The sequence below is a fragment of the Sciurus carolinensis genome, chromosome 2 (assembly GCF_902686445.1).
Source record: "Sciurus carolinensis chromosome 2, mSciCar1.2, whole genome shotgun sequence".
Taxonomy (NCBI): Eukaryota; Metazoa; Chordata; class Mammalia; order Rodentia; family Sciuridae; genus Sciurus; species Sciurus carolinensis.
The window spans coordinates 178,585,101-178,611,893 of NC_062214.1; the positions used below are offsets into that span (position 1 = coordinate 178,585,101).

Below are 26,793 nucleotides of genomic sequence, written 5' to 3' on the forward strand. Positions count from 1 at the left end.
AAGCATGACCTTTCCAGAACATTCTAAGCCATTTAGCTTGGGAGCAGGAAAATGCCTAAATTAATCTTTTCCAGTTTCTACTGCACTGTTTATAATCCAAAACCACTTTTTAAAAATGTATAGGTCACTGCTTATATTAAAGTGACAAAATATGAAATTAAACATTTCTTATCAACAGTGATCCTCTATTGTATTGTCAGAGATGGAATTCCAAATCACACAGCTCAAGCTTTTAGTCAAACTGACAATTACAATGCAAATACTGAGGCTTGGTTTCTCAAGAATATGGGTAGGAAGCAATCTTCCTCTCCCTCTTTCTTTGCAATTTTGTGCATTCTGCAAAGAGAAGAAAATAAGTATGGAAAATTTCTCTAATTTTCTCTTGCAAAAAAGAACAATTGTATCTTCAGTACTATTCTTATGCTTACCAGATGCAATTTGCTTTGAGAACAAATGTATAAAAATCAAGGTTAAAAAGGGGGGGGGGGTGGAGAGTTACCCACATGCTGTATCTAATTATTCAACAAAGTATCCTCTTGCAATTACCAAGTACAAGGGTATGCCCCCTTTTGTGATATGGAGAAAAATGGAATTTTAGAAATCAGGTTTTTCTTTCAGTTTACATTATAATTTAAAGGTTGCGGTTTTGTTTTGAATTTTGCATGGGCAGTTTTTCCTAATGTTTAAAAAAATTGTCACTTGGTAAAGGTTAATGATCTATAAGTACACATAAGTGTATTTTTAGAACTTTTAGAAAAAAAAACTTTACATAAAAGAGAAAAGTTTTCCATTTGTTTTTAATCTTTTCACTTTCTTTTTGTTTTTGACTTTTCTATAGTTTATGTATAAACCTAAGAAACATTTAAAGGAAATTTAAACAAATTAATTTTCTAAAATAACAGTCATGAAATATAATCAATGTAATAAAATAAGAACCCATGAGACTACACTAATACAGATAAAGAGGAAGTTCTTCCTTAGAGTAGGATTCCATAAATGTAGACAGAACTATAGACTTTTTAAAATCACCACCTGCCACAATTTACAGAAATGACTGTTTCAGGAAAGAATCAATACTAGATATGAAATTAATAAGTGAAGTGTGATTTTTAAAAACAGGTTATTTTCAAGTCTCAAAGAATTTCTTCATAAAACAAATAATGAAATAATAATAATAGTAACCTTACAGTGAAGAAACCTGGAAGGCAACACCATAACCAAGGGTTCAGTTTTCACCAGATACAGAACCCATCAACCTCACATGGCTTCTTACGTGATACTCTGGAAAGTATCAATTCTTATAAACACCAGTTATTGGGTTTCCTGCCAAAAGTCCATATCCTGAATGTAGTCTTGAGGAAATAGCAATGAACCCAAAATTAAAGATATCCTCCAAAATAAATAGCTAAGACCCTGCAAAGTTTCACAAATAAAAACTAAAAATCTATTCCACACTAAAGGAGATTAAAGAGACATAAATATGTGCTATGTGTGAACCTGAATTTCCATCCTGGACCTAAAAAGAACATTACTAGTGAAATTTGCATAAAACCTATAGATTAAAACACAGTATTATACTCATGTTAACCTTCTGATTTTTATCATTGTACTGTGATTAGAGAAGAAAACATACATAACAAATTACTTAAATATAAAAATACAATATATCTGTGACTTTCTCAAAAAATTTTAGAAAAATTTATACATACATGGACAAAGAAAAATAGTAAGTCTGGTAAGATTTGAATATCAAGGGAATTCAAGTAAAGATTATACAGAAATTCTTTGTTCTAATTTTAACATTATCATAAATCTGAAATTTCAAAACAAAACAAAACAAAATACCTAAAGGGTAACATTCTCCATTTCAAATTGGTTTGATGATAAACCAAATCAGAGTTGGCATGCTTCTGTACAGGATCATACTGTCAATTGTTTAGGCCCTATGGACTAGACAGTCTCTGTTACAACTACTCTGCCATTGTGTCACAAAAGCACTCATAGATAATATGTAAATGAATAAGGGTGGCTGTATTCCAATAAAACCTCATTTACCAAAAATCTGTAAGAAGCCAGATTTGGCCCCTGGACCACAGTTTGAGGGTCCCTTGGTCTAGTCCATGCCATGCCCCAAATAGTTGAACAGTAATTCCACTTTCAGTCAACATTCCTTTAGGTACATGCCACCCATTGGGTTAAGTGCTTTACTTTCATTAACTCATTTGTCCTGATCAGGCACATGTTATTATTTCCATTTTCCACAGAGAAAACTAGGACCTACAGAGTTAAAAAAAAAATGACTGAGGTCACACAAATAAAAAGTACAAAACAAGTAAAGGCTGATTCTATACACTAAACTAAATGGATATATACTGGTTATACATACAACCAATATGCTATATTTCTTCTCATAGGGCTGATTATATTGTCAAGTTCAGCAACTAAAGAATTAAATCCATTTTAACATTGTCTAAATAGCTACCTAAATTGAAGATTTACATTCCAAGGAAGTACTTCGCACAAACCTCCTGTAACTGCAAGGACATGATTCCCAACTGATCTTGACGTCTTTCCACCAGCTCTCTTTCAGTGCGCATCTCTCTCTGTATTTCTTGAAGCCGTCGCTCCACCCGATCTGAAACCTCAATATGAATAAAGAGAAACAGTGACATTATAGAACTAGTAAGAGATCAAATTGAGGAGATATTTTATGCCAGATACCTTACTGTCTAAAGCATTTAATTTTGACTTATTTGTGGAATCATTTCTAATGACAATATTATAAAATACCAGCCCCCTGCCAAAAAAACATTAACTGATAGTTACCAAAAAAAATCAGTCAGATGTCTCCAATTAATCCACATTTGGATCCCAGTAACAGGCCTCAAATGTCTCAAACTACAATAATTCAATTGCTCAGTTAAGAATAATGTACTAGAAAAGAGTGCCCTCTGGTGACTGAAGGAAAAATATCAATTCTGCCCACAAATACATTTAGTATTCAATTAATGATAAACTATCCATTTGTTCTTTTTCACTTTTATTATCCATGTGCATGACCTGCTTAGGAAGGTATTGATGTTTATGTGCAGCAAATAATTAAAAGAACTTTTCATCAGTTTGTCAATGTTTTCAACTGTGATTTGCTCACAATAAATAAGTAAGCTCTAAAAGATAAAAAGTCAAAGTCAAATTAAAAAGTGTTTAATTGGAAATCTAAAATAAACATGAAAGAATTTGTCTGACAAAAGATTTTCCTTACTAAAAGTTGTTCAAATTCAAACACATTTCACATTTATTATTATATATAGCCCCTAAATGAAATTTACACCATTTTGCCAGTGCATGTTTGGATAGGTGCAGGAAGACACATTGAATAAAAAACATTCAGTATTCATTTTAAAGAAGCAATGAATATGCCTCAATTATTTTAAAAAAATCTTTTGCCACCAAGTCTGCATTTGACAGAGTCGAGAAAGGACTGGTCATGAGGAACCTTTTTGGGATGGTCAAAATTTTCTTAAGTAGATTCTATCATGATTGCACAATTCTGTAAGTTTACTTTTAAAAAAATCACTGAATTATACACATAAAGCAGATAACTTTTATGGTAAATTATGTCAACTTGTTTTTTAAAAAATATAGGTAAACATAAGTTTAATTGATCAATAAATGCTGAGGAAAAATATATCCAAAAATTAGCACTTTAGATTTACTAAGAACGATAAGACTTGGGCATTCAATTTCTAGTGCTTCAAAATAATACAGAAATTTACTATAGTAGTAAGAATACTTTACTAAAAACTGTAAATACTCTTTAGCAATGAGTTCCAAATTAATCCCAGTAATCAACCTTAATACCACAAGTTACTATTGCATCCAAAATAAATATACCACCTGCTATAATGGAAAACAATATTGAATAGATAGCAAAAAATAGTGGTGCACTCAGTTTTTACAAAATGAAAACATTTTATTACTCATTCTAAATATAAAAATAAATACAAAACCACCTCACATGCATTAGAATGGTTGTCTCAAAGAAAACTGTTAAAAGAGGCTGTGGAGAAACCAGAACACTGGGACACCACTGACAGGAATGGAAAAGTGGAGTTACTATAAAAAACAGTAATGATTACCCCCAAAAGTTAAAAGCAGGGTCTCAAAGAGACATTCATACAACCAAGCGCATGGCAGCATCATTCACAGTACTGATCATAATTTAATAGTGAAAAAATGGGGAAAAAAACCCACTGGTCCAACAATCAATGAATAAGTAATATGTAGTATAACCATTCAATAAATTATTATTCAGCCTTAAAAAAAAGTGTTACCAAATGCTACAACATGAATGAAACATGAAAATGTTATTCTAAATGAAATAAGCCAGTCACAAAAGGACAGATACCACACTTGGCACAGTTAAATTCATAAAGACAAGAACTAAAATGGTGGTTGTCAGGGACTAGGAAGACAAGAGCACTAGAGAATTATACCTTAATCATGATTTAGTTTCATTTCTGCAAAATGAAAAGAGTACTAAAGATTAATTGCAGAAAAATATGAATGTATTTAACACTGTTAACTGCACAATTTAAAATGGTTAAGAGGTAAATTTTATGTTGTGTATATCTTCCCATCATTAAAATTTTAAAGTAAATACAGAATGATTGAAAGTAAAAAATAAAAATAATTATTAATACAATCCATCAAGAACAACACTTGCCAGTGGGAATGTAAAGTGTTGTAACCATTATGGAAAGCAGTATGGAGATTCTTCAAAAAACTTGGAATGGGGCTAACATTTGACCCAGTTATCCCACTTCTCAGATTATACCAAAAGGACTTAAAATCAGCATATTACAGTGATGCAGCCACATCAATGTTTATAGCAGCTCAATTCACAATAGCTGAACTATGGAACCAATCTAGGTGCCCTTCAACAGATGAATGGATAAATGAACAGTAGTGTATATATACACAATGGAATATTACTCAGCCTTAAAGAAGAATGAAATTATGGCATTTGCCAGTAAATGGATGGAACTGGAGAATACTATGCTAAGTGAAATAAGTCAATCCCAAAAAACCAAAAGCTGAACACTTTCTCTGATATTTGGATGCTAATTTACAATGAGGAGGGGAGGCTAGGGAAGAAAAGAGTTACTTTAGATTAGGTAGAGGGGACTGAAGGGAGGGGAGGGATTTGGGAATAGGAAGAATAGTAGTAAGAATCAGACATTATTACCCTATGTACATATATAACTATAACCACACATCAAAATGACAATCCAAACTTATGCACACATTACCAACTTCACGTAGCTAGCACATTATACAGTTTTATATGGAGAAGTCTCACTTTTTAGTAACAATTCTAATAAAACATGATTAGATGTTTTTATATACATACATATTGTGAAATAATTACCACAGTCAAGCTAACAAACATACCCATGATCTCTCTTAGTTACCATTTGTGTGTGTCCTGTGGTGAGAACACTTAAGATCTACTCCCAGCAAATTTCAGGCATACTACACAGTGTTATTTACTATTGTCACTATGCTGCACATTAGATCTCTAGAACTTATTCATCCTGAAAAACAGGCTTCATACCTTATGACCTTCATCTCCCCATTTCCCGACTCCACCTTTGCAACCACCATTCCACCCTCTGGTGCTATGAATGAGAATTTTTAGATTCCAAACTTACGTGAGATGGCACAATATTATAATGCCCTCCAGGTTCATCCACATTGTTGCAAAAATCCTGTTGACAGGATTTCCTTCTGTAAGGCTAAATAATGATTGTTTGTTTGTATGTGTGTGTGTGTGTGTGTGTGTGTGTGTGTCTCTGTGTGTGAATGTCACCATTTCTTTTTCTGTTCACTAATAAACATGGGTTGTTTCCATGTTTCCACATTTTGGCTACTGCTAATACTGCTGCAACAAACACAGGAATGCAGATAGCTCTTCAAAATCCTGATTTCATTTGTTTTGGAAATATGTAACCCATAAGTGGGATTATTTGATCATTATTCTATTTTTAATTGTGTTAGGCAGTTTCTAGCAGGGGTCCCAATGATCACGAATTCCAGATATTCATGTACTTGTGTAATTCCCTCCCCCGAGGGTAGGCTGTCCCAAGGAACTTGCTTCTAATTATGAGAATAGCACAAAAACATTTGACTTTCACATGATGATTAGGTTAGAAAAAATTGGCTTTCAACTTGCTATCTTTTCCTCTCACTGGTCCTCTTCTGGCTTGCTTGTTCTGGTAAAGCAAACTGCCATGTTTTGAGAGGCCAACATTTAAAAAAAAGACCCCTCATGAGAAGAACTAGAAAAATGAATAAGTAGAAAGAAGGAAATAATAAAAATCAGAGCAGAAATAAATGAAATAGAGGCAAAAAAAAAAGTACAGAAAGGATCATTTAACTGGAAGTTGGTTTTTTAAACAGATAAACCAAATTGACAAAATATTAGCCAGACTAAATTTAAATAGAGTGACTGTTCAGATAAATAAAATTAGAAATAAATGAGGAGACATTACAAGTGATACCACAGAAATACAGTAGGTCATAAAAGACTACTATGAATACCAACAAATTGGATAACCTTGGAGAAATGGACAAATTCCTAGAAACAAATTATCAAAAATGAATCATGAAGAAATAGAACAGACCAATAATGAATAAAGGACATTGACTCAGTTATAAAAATTTTTCCAACAAAGAAAAGCCCAGAATCTGAAGCCTTCACTTGTGAATTCTACTAAACATTTAAAAAAGAATTAATTCCAATTCTTCTCAAGCTTTTGCAAAAAAACTGAAGATGAAAATCAATAAATGTGGTAGGTCAAACTAACAAAATGAAGAATAAAAATCATTTCATCATCTTGATAGATATAGAAAAAGCATCTGATATAATCTGACATGTTTTCATGATAAAAAATCTTGAACAAATTACACGTGGAAGTAACAAACGTCAGAAAAATAGAGGTCTTATTTGGCAAGTCTACAGATAAGATTTTATTCAATAGTGAAAAACAGAAGGTTTTCCCTGTAAGATCAGGATGCCCACTCTCTACACTTCTATTTGATATAGTTCAAGAAGTCCTAGCCAATTCTAGAAGTCCTAGATCAATTATAAAAGAAAAAGAAAGAAAAGACACAGAAAAGAAGCTAAACTATCACTATTTGCAGATGTCATAATCTTATGTATGGATAACCCTAATGTCTCTACCTAAAAAAAAAAAAAAAAAAAAAAGAACTACTGTTAGAATTAATAAACAAATTTAAGAATGATGCAAGAATCAAACTTCAACACACAAAAATCAGTAAAATTTCTATAAATAACAAATCCTCTCAAAACAAAATCAAGAAAATAACCCCATCTACTATACATCAAAATAAAATATGAAGGATAAACTTAACCTAGGAGACAAAAGATCTATATACTTAAGACAACAAAACGTCTTAAAAAAAAGAACTTGGAATCATATATAAACAGATATCTCATGTTCACGGATTAGGAAAATTAATACTGTTAATCTGCACATAATATCCAAGGAGATCTACAAATTTAATGCAATCTCTATGAAAATTCCAGTAGCATGTTTCACAGATATAAAACAATTCTAAAATTCATATGAAACTACAAAAGACCCCAAATACACAAAGCCATCCTGAGTAAAAAGAACAAAGCTGGTGGTATTACATTAATTTCAAAATATGCTATAAAGCTATAGTATTCAAGACATCATGGTACTAGCATAAAAACAGATAACGGGGGAGGCTAGGGAAAAACAGAGGTACTTTGAACTAGGCAGAGAGGAGTGGAGGGTGGGGAAGAGGTACAGGGGTAGGAAGGACAGTAGAATGAATCTGACGTTATTACCTATGTGCATATATGACCACACAACTAGTGTGTTTCTACATCACATATAACCAGAAGAATGAGAAGTTATACTACATTTATGTATTATGTCTCAAAGTGCATTCTACTGTCACATAGAACTAATTAGAGCAAATTAAAAAAAAAGGATAACCTAGGCTAACAAAACAGAATATAGAGCCCAGAAATAAATCCATTCATTTACAATCAATTGATCTTCAACAGAGATGTTGAAAATGCAAAGGATAAAGGACAGTCTCTTCAATAAATGATATGGGTGAAAATGGACATTCACATACAAATAATGAGAAGGTACCTTTATCTCACTATATAAAATGAGAATCTACTCAGATGAGTTAAAGACTTACACCCAAGACAAGAAAACCATAAAAACCTCTTACAAACAGGAAACAGAAAAGAGGTTCTTGCATTGGTCTGGTTAATAATTTTTTGTGGTCTGGATATGACCACAAAAGCACTGGCAACAAAAGTAAAGATAGACAACTTTATTTCACAAAATGAAAAACACCTGTACATCAAAGCAAACAATCAACAAAGCAAAGAGACAACCTATGGAATAGCAGAAAATACTTGGAAACTACACATCTGATAAGGGGTTAGTAAAAATACATAAAATACATAAATAATATGATAAAAAATACATAAGAAACAGAAACAACTAATAGAAAAAAATTAAAATGCTCAACATCACTAATTATCATGGAAATACAATTTAAATGCAAAGTAAAACTACAATGACATATTATCTCCAATCTGTTAGAATGGCACTATCAAAAAGACAACTATATCAAGTGTATGTAAGGACGTAAAGGAAGTGGAACCATCATATACTACTGGTATAATTTTAGGTTAATATAGCCATTATGGAAAACAGATGAAATTTCCTCAAAATTGAAATTTCCTAAAATTAGAACTGCTATATTTTCCAGCAATCCAACCTATAAATACATATTCAAATAAAGTAAAGCACCCCCATGTTCAATGTAGCATTATTTACAATAGCCAACATAAAGAATCAACTTAAATGTGCACTGGTAGATAAATGGATGTTTTAAAATGTTAAGCACAGAGAATAGAATATTATTCAGCCTTAAAAAAGAAGGAAATCCTGTAATTTACAATAACATGGTTGAACCTGGAGAACAATTATGTTTAGTAAAAGAAGGCAAACTCAGAAACACAAATACTATATGATCTCACTTACATGTGGAATTCAAAAATCCATAGACAGAACATTAAAATGATGTTTGCCAGAGGCTGGGGTTTACAGTAGGAGATAAGATTTCAAGAGCAAAAACATTTTGGTTAGCCAAGATGAATAAGGTTTGTCCATGTATTTTCACAGCATTGTTACTACAGTTAATAATGATGTATTATATACCTGAAACTGCTAAGAAAGTATATCTTAAATATTTTCAGAAAACGAAATGATAACTAAGAGGTTATAGATGTTAGCTTGACTGTGGTAACCATATAATACAAACATAAATATGCCTTCCATTCTATGTCAATCATACCTTAAAAAAGAAGAAAGTTCTAATTATAAAATTGAACTATACCTAACATATTGTAAATGCAAACTCTAATCCTATAAGCCACTCTAGAAATTTGTCTCACCAATATACTTTTTACGTTCAAAATGGTACATGTATAAAATTGCTCATACAATTTTGTGTATATATGGAAAAGACTGAAACCACCTAAAACTCCAACCCTACAAGTTAAGGAAGTTATGACATATTCACTCAATACTAAAAGAAAACAGAAAGCACATTAGATCCTTATATGAAGCAATCTTGAACTTCAAAAATATATTAGAGCAAAAAGGCAATATGCAGAGCACTGTGTTTAGTATGCTACAAATTATGTAACTAAAAAGAGGGAGAGGTAGGGACTCGAGTGGTACCTTTTCACTGAAGACCTAAATGACCAGAGGAAATCAATCATGCAAAACTTTGGGAAAAGAAAGACCCTGAAAAGACTCTGATATAGAAATAAGTGTGATAAAATCAAGGTATATCAAGAAAGTCAGATAACATAGGCATTGTGAGGAATTTTGAACAAAAGAACCCAAGTAAGTTGTTTTAAAGTTGGGGGATAATTCAATATGATCACTACTTTTTAAATAATTTGGCCGCTGGGGGGAGCACTGGGGCAAGAAGGGAGCAGAGAGATCAACTTAAGTGGAATCACTGCGGTGAACCCACTGAGAAGTGATGAGGGCTCTGAGGAAAGTATTAGAGGTAGACAAGATTTCAGAAACTAAAAAGCATTTTGTAATGTATGGGAAGAATGGTGTAATGAAAAGGACCTAAGGTGAATCTCAGGTGACCAGCTTGAGCCAATGAATGAAATGTCATGCCATTTCTTGAGACAAGACTAAAGTAGGAGCAAGTAAAAACAGTCCTAAACAGGGAGGTGAGGATTCTGATACCTAATGACATTTGTTTTGAGTAATGAGATAATTCCCAATAACTCTTATTTTAAAGAAAGCATTTAATACTTTTTTATTTTTCTATTTCTGAGATCAAAGAAAAAAATGCTAATAATGTCATCTAATACTAAACAAATTTTTTTTATCAGCAGTCAGTATCAATTAAGTATACTACAAAGTCAAAAATCCTCAATTTCCATATTTAGTTATAAAAATAGCAAAATAACAAATATGAAAATTGGACAGATTTTTAAAGTTACTAGTTAACAAAAAGAAGTGAAACAAAAGCATTTTGTTAGTGGGACTGTATTCTAACTTCTAATAGGTTGATTCTTCCAATCTTTAACAATACTTGACAGTATAAAATCCACTTAAATAAATATTTGGTATATATCTTTCTGTTGTTATCTATAAAATACCTATATTATACTAAATGTAGCGTTTAAAGTATTTTATTAATGAACAACCAGTCCAGAGAAATCTGGACCTGTTTATTTTTAATAGTGACTCTATTAAAACTAAAATAAAATTGACTTTCTTCTACATAAATAATCAAATTTAATATGTACTCATCTCACACTCAACTGGGTAAAATCTAAACAACTAAAAACCAACAAAATTTCCCCTATGAGGTCCCATGCAATATTGGTTAGTTATTATCACAATTAAGGGTTAACAAAAATATTTATAATAACATCCTCTAAAAATAATAACTACCCCCTTCCAATGGGCAGTTGGAAATAAGCAAATAAAAAAAAAAGCTAAGATTCACAAACATTAACAAGTTAGATTTTGGCAAGTGAGACAAAGGCACTTTTTCTTTTTTTTTTTTTTTTTTTTTTTTGTTTCTTAAGAAAAATGTTTCCCGTAAACTTTCAAGATATATTTTAGTTATCAAGATAATACATGATAAACAATTGTAGCCTTAGAATAATATACAATAAAGGTACTTTACAGACCATAGCCAAGCATGGTGGCACACACCTATAATCCCAGTGGCTTGGGAGGCTGAGGCATGAGAATCACAAGTTCAAAGCCAGTCTCAGCAACTTAGCAAGGCCCTAAGCAACTTATGGAGACCCTGTCTCAAGGAAAAGGAATAAAAAAAAAAAAAAAAACATGGGCTGGGAATGTGGCTCAGTGGTCAAGTGCCACTGAGTTCAATTCCTGGTATGTAAAAAAAAAAAAAGCCAACAATTGAGCTACAGTCTAAAAATTAAAAAAAAAAAAAAAACAGTGAATACTAGTAGAAAGCGAACTTTATAGAGGAAGTCATTTATTTCCACTTTCTTTTGTACACTATTTAAAAGTCTTCCACAGTGAATTGAATGTGCATCACTTTGTTAATTTTATTTAAACTTAAAACTGGAAGGGAGAAAAGAGTTGCAGACTCCTAGAAATTTAACACTCAATAAGAAAACTGCTTCTTTGACAGCATGCTATCATGAATTCACAAATACAATACATCAAAGAATATAAAATGCAAACACTGACTTCAATTGGAATAAGTGAGTCATAAAATCTATATTTACTCAGTGGCTACACATCCAGTAAGACTCTCAAATACATGTAAGATAATATTGACTAGTTTTATTTGCTATGTGAAAGAAATTCAAATGAAATAACTTTGTTCATTTGGGTTTTTCATCATGTGGTGAAAGGCAAAACTTAAAAAAATAATATATGCTCTGTAATTAGCATTATCAAATCCCAGATTCAAACCATCTCAACTATCTAACATAAAAAAAAAAAAAAAGATGACATTACAACCAGACACTAAAGTCTCCAAGGACCTCAGCAAAATATGGAAGATACCTGAGTTTGGATCAAAGCCTTTTTACAAGCATGCTCACAAGTGTTTACTTATACAGCAAATGAAAGAAACCTCATGAAACAGCTGAAAAACTCAATAAAATTTGTGCTTAGAAACAGCAAATAATATAATGGAATTTTATATATATTTAAAAGAAAAGATTTAGGGAGTTTCACTTCACTTCCAAAAATGACTTATTAGATAATTCAGGTGATTTTTCTACTAAAAATAACTAGAAAAACTAGAAAGAATATTTTAAGTAAAAATATTTGAAGGCACTGCAGAGCTAAAAATAAGAATACATGAGACAAAAATGCAAGAGAAGAAAGGAACCCTGAGAGGTCAGCTCATCTTTCAGGGCCACATTTCCCCCCTGAAACATCAAACCATTTCAGAAAAGGCAGTTAAGACACAAAAGCTGCAGAAATTTTCAAAGGATTTATGAGTTGAAAGGGTAAAAAACTAGAGTTAAGAGCCTCCAAAGGAAAAGATTCCTGGTTAATCACATCCAAAGTTCAGGCTACAAAAGCAAAAATGAATAAATAGAACTGTATCAAACCAAAAGGAGAAACAATCAACAAAATGAAATGGCAACCTATGGATGGTATCTGCAAATCATATAGCTGAGAAAGGGTCAATAGTCAAAATACAGAAGGAACTCACTGAATAGTGGAAAACAAATAATCTAATTTAAAAATCAGCAAAAAACCTGAATAGACATTTCTCCAAAGACATAAAAATGAGCAACAGGTGAAAAGGTAATCAACCTCAATCATTAGGGAAATGAAAATCAAAAGTACTCAGATATATGTTAACACCCATTAGGATGGATATTATCAAAAAGACCAAAGAGAACAAAAGTTGGTGAGGGTATAGAGGAAAAAGAACTTCTGTACACTGCTGAAGAGAAGGTAGCTTGGCACAGGCATTACGGAAAACAGTATAGAGGTTTTAAAGAAATTGAAAATGCAACTACCATACAAGTACCATATGACTCTTCTGGGCATAAACCTCTAAGGAAATGAAAACCCCATCTTGTTAAGATATCTGCACTTGGGGCGTATTTATTGCAACAATACTCAGAATATCCAAAATATGGTAACAGCCTAATGGTTCATGGATAGACAAATGGATAAAAAAAAATTGCTACATATATGCAATGGAATATTATTCAGCCCTTAAAAAAACAAGATTGTGCAATTTGCCACAACATGGATGACTTTGGGACACTATACTAAGTGAAATAAGCCACCCATGGAAAGAAAAATGTTGTATGATCTTATCTGCATGTGGAACCTAAGAGGAAATGTTTCAAATATACAGAGAAAGAGGACAAAGTAGCAGTTGAGAGGTGGGTGCAGGAAATGGGGAGATGTAGGTCAGAGAATCCAAAATAATTAATATGTAGGATGAGCCAGCTTAGAAATCTAATGTACATAACATTTATACGTAATAAAACTGTTTTATATGTGAAATTCACCACTTTCTGGCACAAAAACAAAACAAAGAAAGCCCACTGTGAGTTATGATGGATATATCAATTTATTTTACTCTAGTAATATTTTGCTAGCTACATATATTCAATTATATCATGTTACAAATCTTAAATATACACAATCACGGTTTTATTTTTTTTTTTTTTTACGTTTACATAGGGTAATGATGTTTCTTTTTTTTCCCCTTCCCCCCACCCCTCCCACCCTTTTCCCTTTATACAGTCATTCTTTCCTTCATTCTTACCGCTCTCCTTAGCCTAACTCTAAACCTAACCTAAACCTAATGCTAACCCCTCCCACCCCCATTATATGTCCTCATCCGCTTATCAGCGAGATCATTCGTCCTTTAGTTTTTGAGATTGGCTTCTCTCACTTAGCATGATATTCTCCAATTTCGACCATTTGCCTACAAATGCCATAATTTTATCATTCTTCATTGCGGAGTAATATTCCATTGTATAAATATGCCACAGTTTCTTTATCCATTCATCAACTGAAGGGCATCTAGGTTGGTTCCACAATCTGGCTATGGTGAATTGAGCAGCAATGAACATTGATGTGGCTGTATCTCTGTAGTATGCTGATTTTAAGTCCTTTGGGTATAGACCAAGGAGTGGAATAGCTGGGTCAAATGGTGTTTCCATTCCAAGCTTTCTGAGGAATCTCCACACTGCTTTCCAGAGTGGCTGCACTAATTTGCAACCCCACCAGCAATGTATGAGTGTTCCTTTTTCACCACATCCTCGCCAACACCTATTGTTGCTTGTGTTCTTGATAATCGCCATTCTAATTGGGGTGAGATGAAATCTTAGGGTAGTTTTGATTTGCATTTCCCTTATTACTAGGGATGTTGAACATTTTTTCATATATCTGTTGATTACTTGTACATCTTCTTCTGTGAAGTGTCTGTTCATTTCCTTAGCCCATTTGTTGATTGGATTATTTGTATTCTTCGTGTAGAGTTTTTTGAGTTCTTTATAGATTCTGGAAATTAGCGCTCTATCTGAGGTATGGTTGGCAAAAATATTCTCCCACTCTGTAGGCTCTCTCTTCACATTTCTGATAGTTTCCTTTGCTGAGAGAAAGCTTTTTAGTTTGAATCTATCCCAGTTGTTGATTCTTGCTTTTATTTCTTGTGCTATGGGAGTCCTGTTAAGGAAGTCTGATCCTAAGCCAACAAGTTGAAGATTTGTACCTACTTTTTCTTCTATAAGATGCAGGGTCTTTGGTCTGATTCCAAGGTCCTTGATCCATTTTTGAGTTGAGTTTTGTGTAGGGTGAGAGATAGGGGTTTAATTTCATTCTATTGCATATGGTTTTCCAGTTTTCCCAGCACCATTTGTTGAAGAGGCTATCTTTTCTCCATTGCATATTTTTGGAACCTTTGTCTAGTATGAGAAAATTGTATTTATTTGGGTTTGTGTCCATGTCCTCTATTCTGTACCATTGATCTACCTGTCTATTTTGGTACCAATACCATGCCGTTTTTGTTACTATTGCTTTGTAGTAGAGTTGAAGATCTGGTATTGCAATACCCCCTGCTTCGCTCTTGCTACTGAGGATTGCTTTAGCTATTCTAGGTTTTTATTCTTCCAGATGAATTTCATAATTGCTTGCTCTATTTCTGCAAGGTACATCATTGGGATTTTAATTGGAATTGCATTGAATCTGTATAGCACTTTAGGTAGTATAGCCATTTTGACGATATTAATTCTGCCTATCCAGGAACATGGGAGATCTTTCCATCTTCTAAGGTTTTCTTGAATTTCTTTCTTTAGTGTTCTGTAGTTCTCATTGTAGAGGTCTTTCACCTCTTTTGTGAGATTGATTCCCAAGTATTTTATTTTTTTTCGATGCTATTGTGAATGGGGTAGTTTTCCTAATTTCTCTTTCTGAAGATTCATCACTTATGTATAAAAATGCATTGGATTTATGAGCATTGATCTTGTAACCTGCTACTTTACTGAATTCACTTATGAGTTCTAAAAGTTTTCTGGTGGAATTTCCAGGTTCCTCTAAATATATAATCATGTCATCAGCGAACAGGGATAGTTTGAGTTCTTCTTTTCCTATTCGTATCCCTTTAATTTCTTTGGTTTGTCTGATTGCTCTGGCTAGAGTCTCAAGGACGATGTTGAATAGAAGTGGTGAAAGAGGGCATCCCTGCCTTGTTCCAGTTTTTAGGGGGAACACTTTCAGTTTTTCACCATTTAGAATGATATTAGCCATGGGCTTAGCGTAGATTGCCTTTATAATGTTTAGGAATATTCCCACTACCCCAATTTTTTCTAGTGTTTTGAGCATGAAGGGATGCTGTATTTTATCGAATGCTTTTTCTGCATCTATTGAAATAATCATGTGATTCTTAACTTTAAGTCTGTTGATATGGTGAATGACATTTATTGATTTCCAAATGTTGAACCAACCTTGCATCCCTGGGATAAAACCCACTGATCGTGGTGCACTATCTTTTTAATATATATTTGTATGCGATTTGCTAAAATTTTGTTGAGAATTTTGCATCGATGTTCATTAAGGATATTGGTCTGAAATTTTCCTTCCTCGATGTGTCCTCTGTCTGGTTTAGGTATCAGGGTGATATTGGCTTCATAGAACGAGTTTGGGAGGGTTCCCTCCTCTTCTATTTCATGGAATAGTTTGAGGAGTATTGGAATGAGCTCTTCTTTAAAGTTTTTGTAGAACTCGGCTGAGAACCCATCTGGTCCTGGACTTTTCTTTGTTGGTAGGCTTTTGATGACCTCTTCTATTTCATTGCTTGAAATTGGTTTATTTAGGTTGTGTATGTCCTCCTCGTTCAGTTTAGGTAATTCATATGTCTCTAGAAATTTTTTGATGTCTTCGAGGTTTTCTGTTTTGTTGGAGTATAGATTTTCGAAATAGTTTCTAATTATGTTTTGTATTTCACTCGTGTCTTTTGTGATGTTTCCTTGTTCATTCCGAATTTTAGTAATTTGAGTTTTCTCCCTCTTTCTCTTTGTTAGTGTGGCTAAGGGTTTATCAATTTTATTTATTTTTTCAAAGAACCAACTATTTATTTTGTTAATTTTTCCAATTGTTTCTTTTGTTTCGATTTCGTTGATTTCGGCTCTGATTTTAACTATTTCCTGTCTTCTACTACTTTTGGTATTGGTCTGCTCTTCTTTTTCTAGCGCTTTGAGCTGTAGTGTTAAGTCGTTTATTTGTTGATTTCTACTTCTTTTTTTTGAATGCACCCCATGAAATAATCTTCCTCTAAATACTGCTTTCATAGTGTCCCAGAGATTTTGATATGATGTGTCTTTGTTCTCGTTTACTTCTAAGAATTTTTTTATTTCCCTCCTGATGTCTTCTGTTATCATTCATCGTATAATAGTGTATTATTTAGTCTCCAAGTATTGGAGAAGTTCTGTTTTTTATTCTGTCATTTATTTCTAATTTCAATCCATTATGATCTGATAGAGTACAAGGTAGTATCTCTATCTTCTTGTATTTGCTAACAGTAGCTTTGTGGCATAAAATATGGTCTATTTTAGAGAAGGATCCATGTGCTGTTGAGAAGAAAGTGTATTCGCTCTTGGTTGGATGGTATATTCTATATATGTCTGTTAAGTCTAAATTTGCTGATTGTGTTGTTGAGATCTATAGTTTCTTTATTCAATTTTTGTTTGGACGATCTATCCAGTGGTGAGAGAGGGTGTGTTAAAATCGCCTAGTATGATTGTGTTGTGGTCTATTTGAATTCTGTAATTGAGAAGGATTTGTTTGACGTACGTGGATGAGCCAATGTTCGGGGCATAGATATTTATGATTATTATGTCTTGCTGATTTATGCTTCCTTAAGCAGCATGTAATGTCCTTCTTTATCCCTTCTGACTAGTTTTGGTTTAAAGTCCACATTATCTGAGATGAGGATGGATACTCCAGCTTTTTTGCTGTGTCCGTGTGCATGGTATGTTTTTCCCCATCCTTTCACCTTTAGTCTATGGGTGTCTCTTTCTATGAGGTGAGTCTCTTGCAGGCAGCATATTGTTGGATTTTTCTTTTTAATCCAATCTGCCAGTCTGTGTCTTTTGATTGATGAATTCAGGCATTAACATTCAGGGTTATTATTGTGATATGATTTTGTATTCCCAGTCAATTGACTCATATTTGTTTTTGACATGATTTGGTTTCTCCTTTATTTGGCTATTCCTTTAGGCTAGCACCTCCTGTTGCTGATTTGCATCGTTGTTTTTCATCTCTTCCTCATGAATATTTTGCTGAGAATGTTCTGTAATGCTGGCTTTCTTTTTGTAAATTCCTTTAGCTTTGTTTATCATGGAAGGATCTTATTTCGTCGTCAAATTTGAAGGTAAGTTTTGCTGGGTATAAGATTCTTGGTTGGCATCCGTTTTCTTTCAGGGCTTGGTAAATGTTGTTCCAGGCCCTTCTGGCTTTTAGGGTCTGGATTGAAAAATCTGCTGATATTCTTATTGGTTTCCCTCTGAATGTAATTTGATTCTTTTCTCTCGCGGCCTTTAAAATTCTGTCTTTATTTTGTATGTTAGGTATTTCATAATAATGTATCTTGGTGTGGGTCTGTTGTAATTTTGTATGTTTGGAGTTCTATAAGCTCTTGTATTTGGTTTTCCATTTCATTCTTCAGATTTGGGAAATTTTCTGATATTATTTCATTGAATAGATTGTTCATTCCTTTGGTTTGTTTCTCTAAGCCTTCCTCAATCCCAATAATTCTTAAATTTGGCCTTTCATGATATCCCATAATTCTTGTAGATTCTGTTCATGATTTCTTACCATCTTTTCTGTTTGGCCAACTTTGCTTTCGAGATTAAATAATTTGTCTTCAATGTCTGAGGTTCTGTCTTCCAGGTGCTCCATTCTATTGGTTATGCTTTCTATGGAGTTTTTAACTTGGTTATTGTTTCCTTCATCTCAAGTATTTCAGTTTGGTTTTTTTTTCAGTATCTCTAACTCTTATTGAAATGATCTCTTGCTTCCCGTATTTGCTCTTTTAACTGTTGATTGGTGCGATCATTTAATGCCTGCATTTGCTCTTTCATCTCCTCCTTCAATGCCTGCATTTGCTCTTTCATCTCCTCATTTGCTTCCCTGATCGTTTTAATTACGTACATTCTGAACTCCCTTTCTGACATTTCTTCTGCTGTGCTGTCATTGGGTTTTATTGATGTAGTATCTAGGTTTGTTTGGGACATTTTCTTCCCTTGTTTTCTCATATTGGTCAGTTGTCAGTGGGACCCTGAAATATTGCAGTTTTCCGCTATTGGCTTATAGTGTCCCGGTAGATTTCCAGTGTATCATCTCCCAGCCTTCAGTAGCCTGATGTCTTGGAGGAATCTGATAAAGCAGCATATCCGAAGAAAACTGCCCCTAGCCCCCTACTGGTTCCACGATTTGGAACTGGCTCTGTGCTGAAATGCTCTCACGTGGGCCTGCACGTGCAGCTGGCCGTGTGGGAGGAGCTCACTGCTGGAGTGTGGAAGGCTACCTTGGGAAGACTCTAGCTGCCCTGCCCGGCTCCAATAAGCCACCCTCTATCTGGGCCTGCCCCCCGGGCCGAGCTTTACCCAGTGGGCAGACTCACCCGTGGCTCTATTTCAGTCGAGACTCTCAATGCCTCCCCTTCTTAACTCCTGGGTTCTGGAGCGACAGGGGGTGCAGTCTCCCTCTAGGCCGCATCTTGGATCGTCGAGAAGAGAGCCTGCAGCCGGAGTGGGCAGAGCCGCCTGAAGAGGTGTCTGGCTGCCCTGCCCTGATCCCAGAGGCTGTTTGCGGATCAAGGCTCTCCGTTGGTTCGGGGGCTTGTGGCTGGTTCTATGTAGAAAGTCTCTCACTGGGCGGTCAGCTCCGAGAGGCTAGCCTTGAACGGCACCTCCCACCGCAGGGGTCCAGACTACTTGGGGAAGTCTCTGGCTGCCCTGTCTGGACCCTGAATCTGCTTGCGTGCCAGAGTACGCTGAGCTGCACTGGCTCCGGACTCGGAGCTTGTTCTGGTCAGAAAAGGCTCTCACTAGCGGGCCAGTTCCGTTCCGAGAACCTGGAGAAGCTGGCTGTGTGGGCGGGGCCCACCACCGGAGTGCGCAGGGCTGCCTGTGGATGACTCTAGCTGCCCTGCCCGGCTCCGATAAGCCACCTCTATCTGGGCCTGCCCCCCGGGCCGAGCTTTACCCAGTGGGCAGACTCACCCGTGGCTCTATTTCAGTCCGAGTCTCTCAATGCCTCCCCTTCTTAACTCCTGGGTTCTGGAGCGACAGGAGGTGCAGTCTCCCTCTAGGCCGCCATCTTGGATCGCCCCGAGAAGAGAGCCTGCAGCCAGAGTGGGCAGAGCCGCCTGAAGAGGTGTCTGGCTGCCCCTGCCCTGATCCCAGAGGCTGTTTGCGGATCGAGGCTCTCCGTTGGTTCGGGGCTTGTGGCTGGTTCTATGTAGAAAGTCTCTCACTGGGCGGTCAGCTCCGGAAGCTAGCCTTGAACGGCACCTCCCACCGCAGGGGTCCAGACTACTTGGGGAAGTCTCTGGCTGCCCTGTCTGGACCCTGAATCTCACGGTTTTTATTTTAAAAATAAGCAAATGCTTATTTTAAATTTGAGTTGTTTCAGGTAGGAGAAGGTCAGGGAAGAACAGAGAGGCAGAAATTTCAGGGGTGATGAAAGTCATTATTTTGATTGTGGTGATAGTTTCACAGGTATATATATACTTATGCCAAAACTTACCAAATTGTATACTTAAACAATGAACCATTTGACATACATCCATAATATGTCAGTAAAGAAGCTAAAAAAGAAAGTTATAAACATTTAAAAGATATGCTGTGTTCATGAATTATAAAACTCAATAATGTAAAGATTTCGGTTCTCTCTAAACTGACCTTTAGAAATAATTTATATACCTACATCACAACTTGCTGTAAAGTAACAGTATCCAAGACAGTAAGACACTGGCCCTGAGATATAGAAAAAACCAGGGGCCAAAGACTCCAGAAACAGACTCTTGCACGTATGAGCATTTGATTTATGCCAAAGACAGGACTGTAAAGTAACAGGGCAAGTGTGGCTCTTTCCATAAATGAAACTGCAGCAACTGAAGAGCTATAGAAAATGTATTCCCCCTACTTCACACTGTCAATTCCAAATAACATTAGATCTAACTGTGAAATGTTAAGACAATAAACTTCTAGAGATTATGTTAATGATCTTAACAAGGAACAATTTCTTAAACAGGCCAAAAGAGCACTGATCACAAAAGAAAAGACTGAAAATTGAACTAGATTAAAAGTCCACACAAGACCTATTAAGAGAGTTTTTTAAATGAAAAGAAATACCTTGAAGAGTGGAAGACAACATATGTAATACACATAACTGACAAAGTGCTGATGTAAAAACATGTAAAAACCTCCCACAAAAAACAAACAACGCAATAAAAAGGTAAGCAGTGTGTAAAAATAAAAAATAAAAATTAATTTTAATAAAAAAAGTAAAAAAGAAAAAAAAGGTAAGCAAAAGATGCAAACTGGCATTTCAAAAAAAAATATGCAACAGCCCAAAACATATAACAAGATGTTCATATCATTAGTAATCATGAAAATGCAAAGGTAAACCAAAATGAGTATGAAACATCAACACCTGTCATAATGACTACTGAAAAGACTGGTAATAGCAAGTGTTAGAAAGGATGAAGAGTACATGAATTCTCATACATTAGGAGTGGGAGTATAAATTAGTGCAAGCACTTTAAATCTATTTATTGGTATCTACTGAATTTGAAGGCACCTTCCATGCATTCCAACAGAAATGCATGCACATGTGCACTAATATACTGAATAAGATTAGTCAAAACAGTATTACTCATAACAACCCAAAATTCAAATTAATTTAAATATTTATCATTGACTGCAAAATATATTGCAATATATGCATACAACCAAAATACTAAGGAGCCCCCCCAAAAGCAAAAATGAACTGCAAGAATCCAAAGAACCTAAAATAACAGCCATAAACAGGGTCATCATAAAAAATATTAAAAGTCAGACACACACACACATGCAATAGACATAAGATTCCATTTACCTAAGAAGTTCAAAACCCAAAAAATTAATTTATAGGGTTAAAATCTAAAAATGGCTGCCTATTAAAAGGAAGTGTTAGTGTTTGAAGACAGCAATGAGGCAGCTTCTTGGGTAATGTTCTTTTCCTAGATGTGGTGGTTACATGTGAATATCCACCTTGTTAGAATTGAGCTATAGTTACCTGTACTTTCCCCATGTATATTGTGCCTCCATTTTTAAAAATTAAGAAATTACAAAGCTTCAGCAGGTTTGCCATCATATGACAGCCTCCACACTGGAATTTGTGAGAAGAGCTAGAATGTCACTTAGTAAGTTAAAGAGGGCCTCAGAACTATATTCTTAAATGTGTACATTAATCTTCTATTTAGCTGGTATGTAAATCAGACACCATAGATTTCTTGCTTTGTGAGCCACAGCAACAAACTAAGAAAGGCACCAATACGTTGATGTCAGAGATGACCTTTTTAAGTACGTGATGTTTTAGATATTTTAAATAGGTACATTTTAAACTAAAGGTGCTCTTGCATATCTGGGGGGAAGAAAACTAGGCTTTTGTGTAAAAAAAGAGGTAAACCATGGTCACACACCAAATGCCACATGCTCACACACTAACTGAAAGATCATACTTATTTCAGCAGAAGAGGCACTATATCTTCACCTTCCTGCATCTCTTCACAGAGAAATCAGTATCAAAAATACATAAGAAAGGTGATTTTATGTAGATGGGCATTGTTTCATATTCTGAAATGGGCAAATTTCATTGCAAGAGCAGTAACTGAGTCAATCTCTTTGAAAATAGAGCATATCTCTCAGCACACGAAGTCAATACATTCAAACTCTAAAATGAACTCAACCTATATATGTAAGAAACTGTAAACACAATTAACTGGAGATAATGATCTGCTTTGACAAGGAAGCTTTCAATTTTAATAAAAGAAATGAAGTGAAAAAATTCTAATTTTCCTTACTTTGAAAAACAAAAAGTATGTGGGAAATGAGTAATATACATAGCTCCTAAAGCTGACAAATTTGTTAAGTGTAGTGGCAATTTCTATTGATAATCTTCTCAAGGAAAAAAAAAAAATCAATGACATGGAGAAAATGAACACTATATGCACTTTATTTTTACCTTAATTCTACCAACAATAGTGATTAGATACAAATAAATAACTGAATAATGAGTGTCAACAATCTCTGCAATAACACTTGGGAATTAAGGCATTTTCAACAAGTACCATATCAAACAAAAACAGCAATGAAGTCTTTGTAGCAATATTATTATACATTTACTGATCTTGAAAATAACTACTGGGGAGGACTCCAGAGCCTGTTACAGAAAGCATTCTGCATTTCTGAAATATCACTCAATAAAAGCTATGAAAATAAATAAATAAATAAATGATCCAATAACATTTAAAATCTCTTTCAAGTATTCATAAAACTAAATACTAAAAAGTTAAAAATTAATTTTCTATACTACTGTGCAATACTTTAACCTTAAATTCTAAACTTCATGAGCATTTTAGAAAAGGTTAGTCTTAGATAAAATGGCATATACCTAAAGTTAAGCTCTGCTGAGCCTAATTATGATCATAACCACCCTGGCCGCCTCTTTCCATCTACACATGAAATATAAAACTTTTTATAAATAGAGTCCTCACCACTTCTTGCTTCTGGGTTTCATTCAGTTTTTCAGTCAATTGTTCTAAAACCCTTTTTGTTTCTGCATCCGACCTAAGCAAAAAAAGAAAAGATTTTAAGTTGGATATCTGAGAAAATATACAGAATTAGGGAAATTTACAATATAATTATAGTTATTACATAATATTCTACTGCAGTGGTTCTTGAACATAATAAACACATAAAATGCCAGTAGAGCTTGTTAAAACACAGACTGCTGGACTCCACTCCCCAAATTTCTGAACCAGTAAATGTGGAATGGGGCCCAAAATGTGCCTTTCTGCAAATTCCGAAGTGATGCTGATTCTATGCACCGGGGTGCCCAACTTTGAGAAGTACTTGTATACTAGAATATCACCTTCAATAAACAAATGTGCTCTAATAGTTCTCATTTGTAATTAAGAAAAAAGGAAGGAAGAAGGAAGAAGGGGAAGACAAAGTTCTTAATCTCATACCCTGTCTAGCAATTACAATCAAATTATAGAGTGTGATGTACAAACTCTATCACCATTTCCTCATCAAATGAAAAGCATACATTATAAATAACCAAAAAACATGGAAAAACTACACTTCCATACCTCTGGACCCATTCTGTACTGGCAACCAAGCGTAACCTCTTCCATTCTTAATGCTTGTTACGTTCGTCACTTTCAACTCCAAACATTTTCACTTGACTTCTTGTTTTCAAGTAGTTAGCTCACTCCCGCCCCTCATGCATTATTCCAAATTGATGTTTTTTTTACTCATATTGTATCATGCTCACATTTTGGTCAGCATCACACTTGGATCATAACTTTCTTGTACTGTTTTCTAGAGTTTCTCATTATCTTTTAGTATTATTTGTCATCCATTGATATTTTCATCCCGTTTCTTATCAAATCATCCTTTTAAGAAAAAGATCTACTCCATTCTACACTACCTTGTTCTCAAAGGACATTTACTTTCCCCACTCTAACTTGGAGTGAATACTCTGTGGGCCTGCTTTATGGTTGTTATTCTGAAGTTGCTTCCACTTAATTCCTAGGCTAGTTTTAATGTTTCTTATATTCTATATCTTCCTCTCTTGGTTAAAATCTTATTTTATTTATATGAACTTAGATAATTTCCTCAGATCATAAAGAAGTTACTCTAAAAAAAGCAAATTTTCTAACTTGTTGTTTTTGACTTGGTTTTGTTATTGGCGGTGTTGGGGAAAATTTTCTAAATTGTAAATCTCTGAAAATGTGTTTATTTTTACCTCATGTTCCATCTCCAGTAGTTATTTCACCTCTCTGTGCTTCTATTTTCTCATTCATAAAATGGAGAAAATAATAAATGGATACCTCTTAGAGTTACTGAAAGAATTAAATTTAAATCTGCCTATCCTGAAATAACTGCTTAATAATATTTGCTAATAATACTAGCAATAGCAGAGTCTAGTTTTTTAAAATTTTCAGGCTTCCTCTTCTAAAAGCAGGTAAGTAATGCAGACTACACTAGATAAATTTAAAGGTTATAGTTTGGACTGTGTGCTGCAGCAATGTAGAACTGGCATGGGATACAATTTAGGTAGTAGAATTAGCAAGTGTACATGGTAAACAAGTTTCAGTTCAGCTTTGTCACCCCCTAATCTTTGTGTATACAGACTGTAACTCTTAAATATAAAGTTTTGTTTCTTAGAAAAAATATAGCCTCCAAAATAAAGCCACTTGCCACTGTCGATAAAAAGAAAAAAAAATAAGTTGGGTATGTTGGCACACTCCTATATTCCCAGCTACTTTCAAGGCTGAGACAGGAGGGTCCAAAGTTCAAGACTAGCCTCAGCAATTTCATGAGATCTTACCTCAAAAAAAAAAAAAAAAAAGGGCTGGGGATGTAGCTCAATGGTAGAGTGGCCCTGAATTCAATCCCCAGTACCACAAGGAAAATGAAAAGATAGTGAGAAAGTTTTAATTAAGTGACAGTTCTTAGAAACTCTCTAGAACTGTTGAAAATTGCAAAGGCTAGGATGAAGTTAACCACTGACTTCCAAAGATTTTGACTAAAAACTGAGATATTGGATTCCACAGTGGTACATATTTATTGACAGATTCCATGTTAAGCTTTTTTTCCTGCAATGCCAAGAATCAGACAGGCAGTCAATCTTGGCCCATGTATGTGTGAATGTGCGTGTGTGTGTTTGTGGGGGTGGGGGGCGGTGTGTGTCTCTTTCTCTCTCTCTGATACCAATGGATTCCCAAATCAACCTCTTTGCTAAGATCTCAAAACATATCTCTTCGTAATGTCAGTATGCCACTGTATTAAGTTAAAGTGTTTTTAGAAATATGAAATTAACTTGTCTAACACTGAGTCATGATATATTCTAAATTCAAAGGGCTTTGAACTAATCTATTAAGAAATTATAAAATACTCATACAAAAACACAGCACTGTTTCTTAAATCTATGTAAACATGTGAATTTCAGAAATTAATTGGTTCTCTTAGTAATTCATGCCTCCCATGAAAACCATATTCTTTTACCGGCTTCTTCTGGAAATCTCCCTGTTGAAATCCTCCCCAAGGCGAACTTGTTCACTGCTGAGGTCTCGGAGAGACTGATGAAAAGCATGCATACCCTAGAGAAAAAGTCAGCAAACTCTGTCTCTTTCACAATTATTCGACTCTGCTACTATAGTATAAAACTAGCCATAAACAAATGAGCATAGTTATATTACAATAAAGCCTCATTTTATCAGTCCATGTGCCCTAGTTTGCCAATCCCTGATGCAAATAAATTCTTGCCCATGTGCAAGAAATTCAAAATGAAAACACTAAACATAGCGCAAAAGTCATATTCCTCCAGTGGAGTATCATGCATCAGTGAAATGAAATAATCAAAGCTAATCACACCTTAGTAAGGTTGAACATCAAAAATATAATATCAAATGAAAAAAATAAATTCTAAAAGAAGACATACAGTAATATTCAATTTATAAATGGTTTAAAGGTGGGCAACACTAATAAGATGTAGTAAAAATGATTCTTAAGAAAGGAAAACATGATGAATACAAAAGTCAGGATAGTGCTCCGGGAAAATAAGGCACACCACAGAGGCTCGGGGTATGATGATGCTTTGTTTCTTACATGGTGTACAACCTCATTGTTGTATATCCATCTATAAATAAATATGCTACCTATAAATACATATATATACTATAATTCATAATGAAATTTGTTTAAGTTACACAGACAGAAACAACAAATGGATGCATTTGTATGCACATTAAGTAACTAATCAATGCCACCTACCTACTGGGAAACAAGTGGTTTGCAATCTAACATGGGATACAGATTTGTAAACAAAATACAAACTCCACTGGGGCATTGAGAATGTGTAGTTAAGTGGAGTTAAG

At 34.5% G+C, this 26,793-nt stretch overlaps 1 protein-coding gene across 7 annotated transcripts in view; it reads right to left on the reverse strand.

The window, feature by feature from the left end:
• Cep128 (centrosomal protein 128) overlaps window positions 1-26,793 on the reverse strand; it is a 418,908-nt gene that overhangs the window by 348,687 nt on the left and 43,428 nt on the right. For all 7 annotated transcript variants that reach the window (XM_047541495.1, XM_047541492.1, XM_047541498.1 and 4 more), the window contains 3 exons: window positions 25,922-26,016; window positions 23,404-23,476; window positions 2,526-2,642 (listed from right to left, as the gene is read on the reverse strand). In XM_047541495.1, coding sequence (XP_047397451.1) covers window positions 2,526-2,642; window positions 23,404-23,476; window positions 25,922-26,016 — 285 coding nt within the window. The remainder of the gene's footprint in view (window positions 1-2,525; window positions 2,643-23,403; window positions 23,477-25,921; window positions 26,017-26,793) is intronic.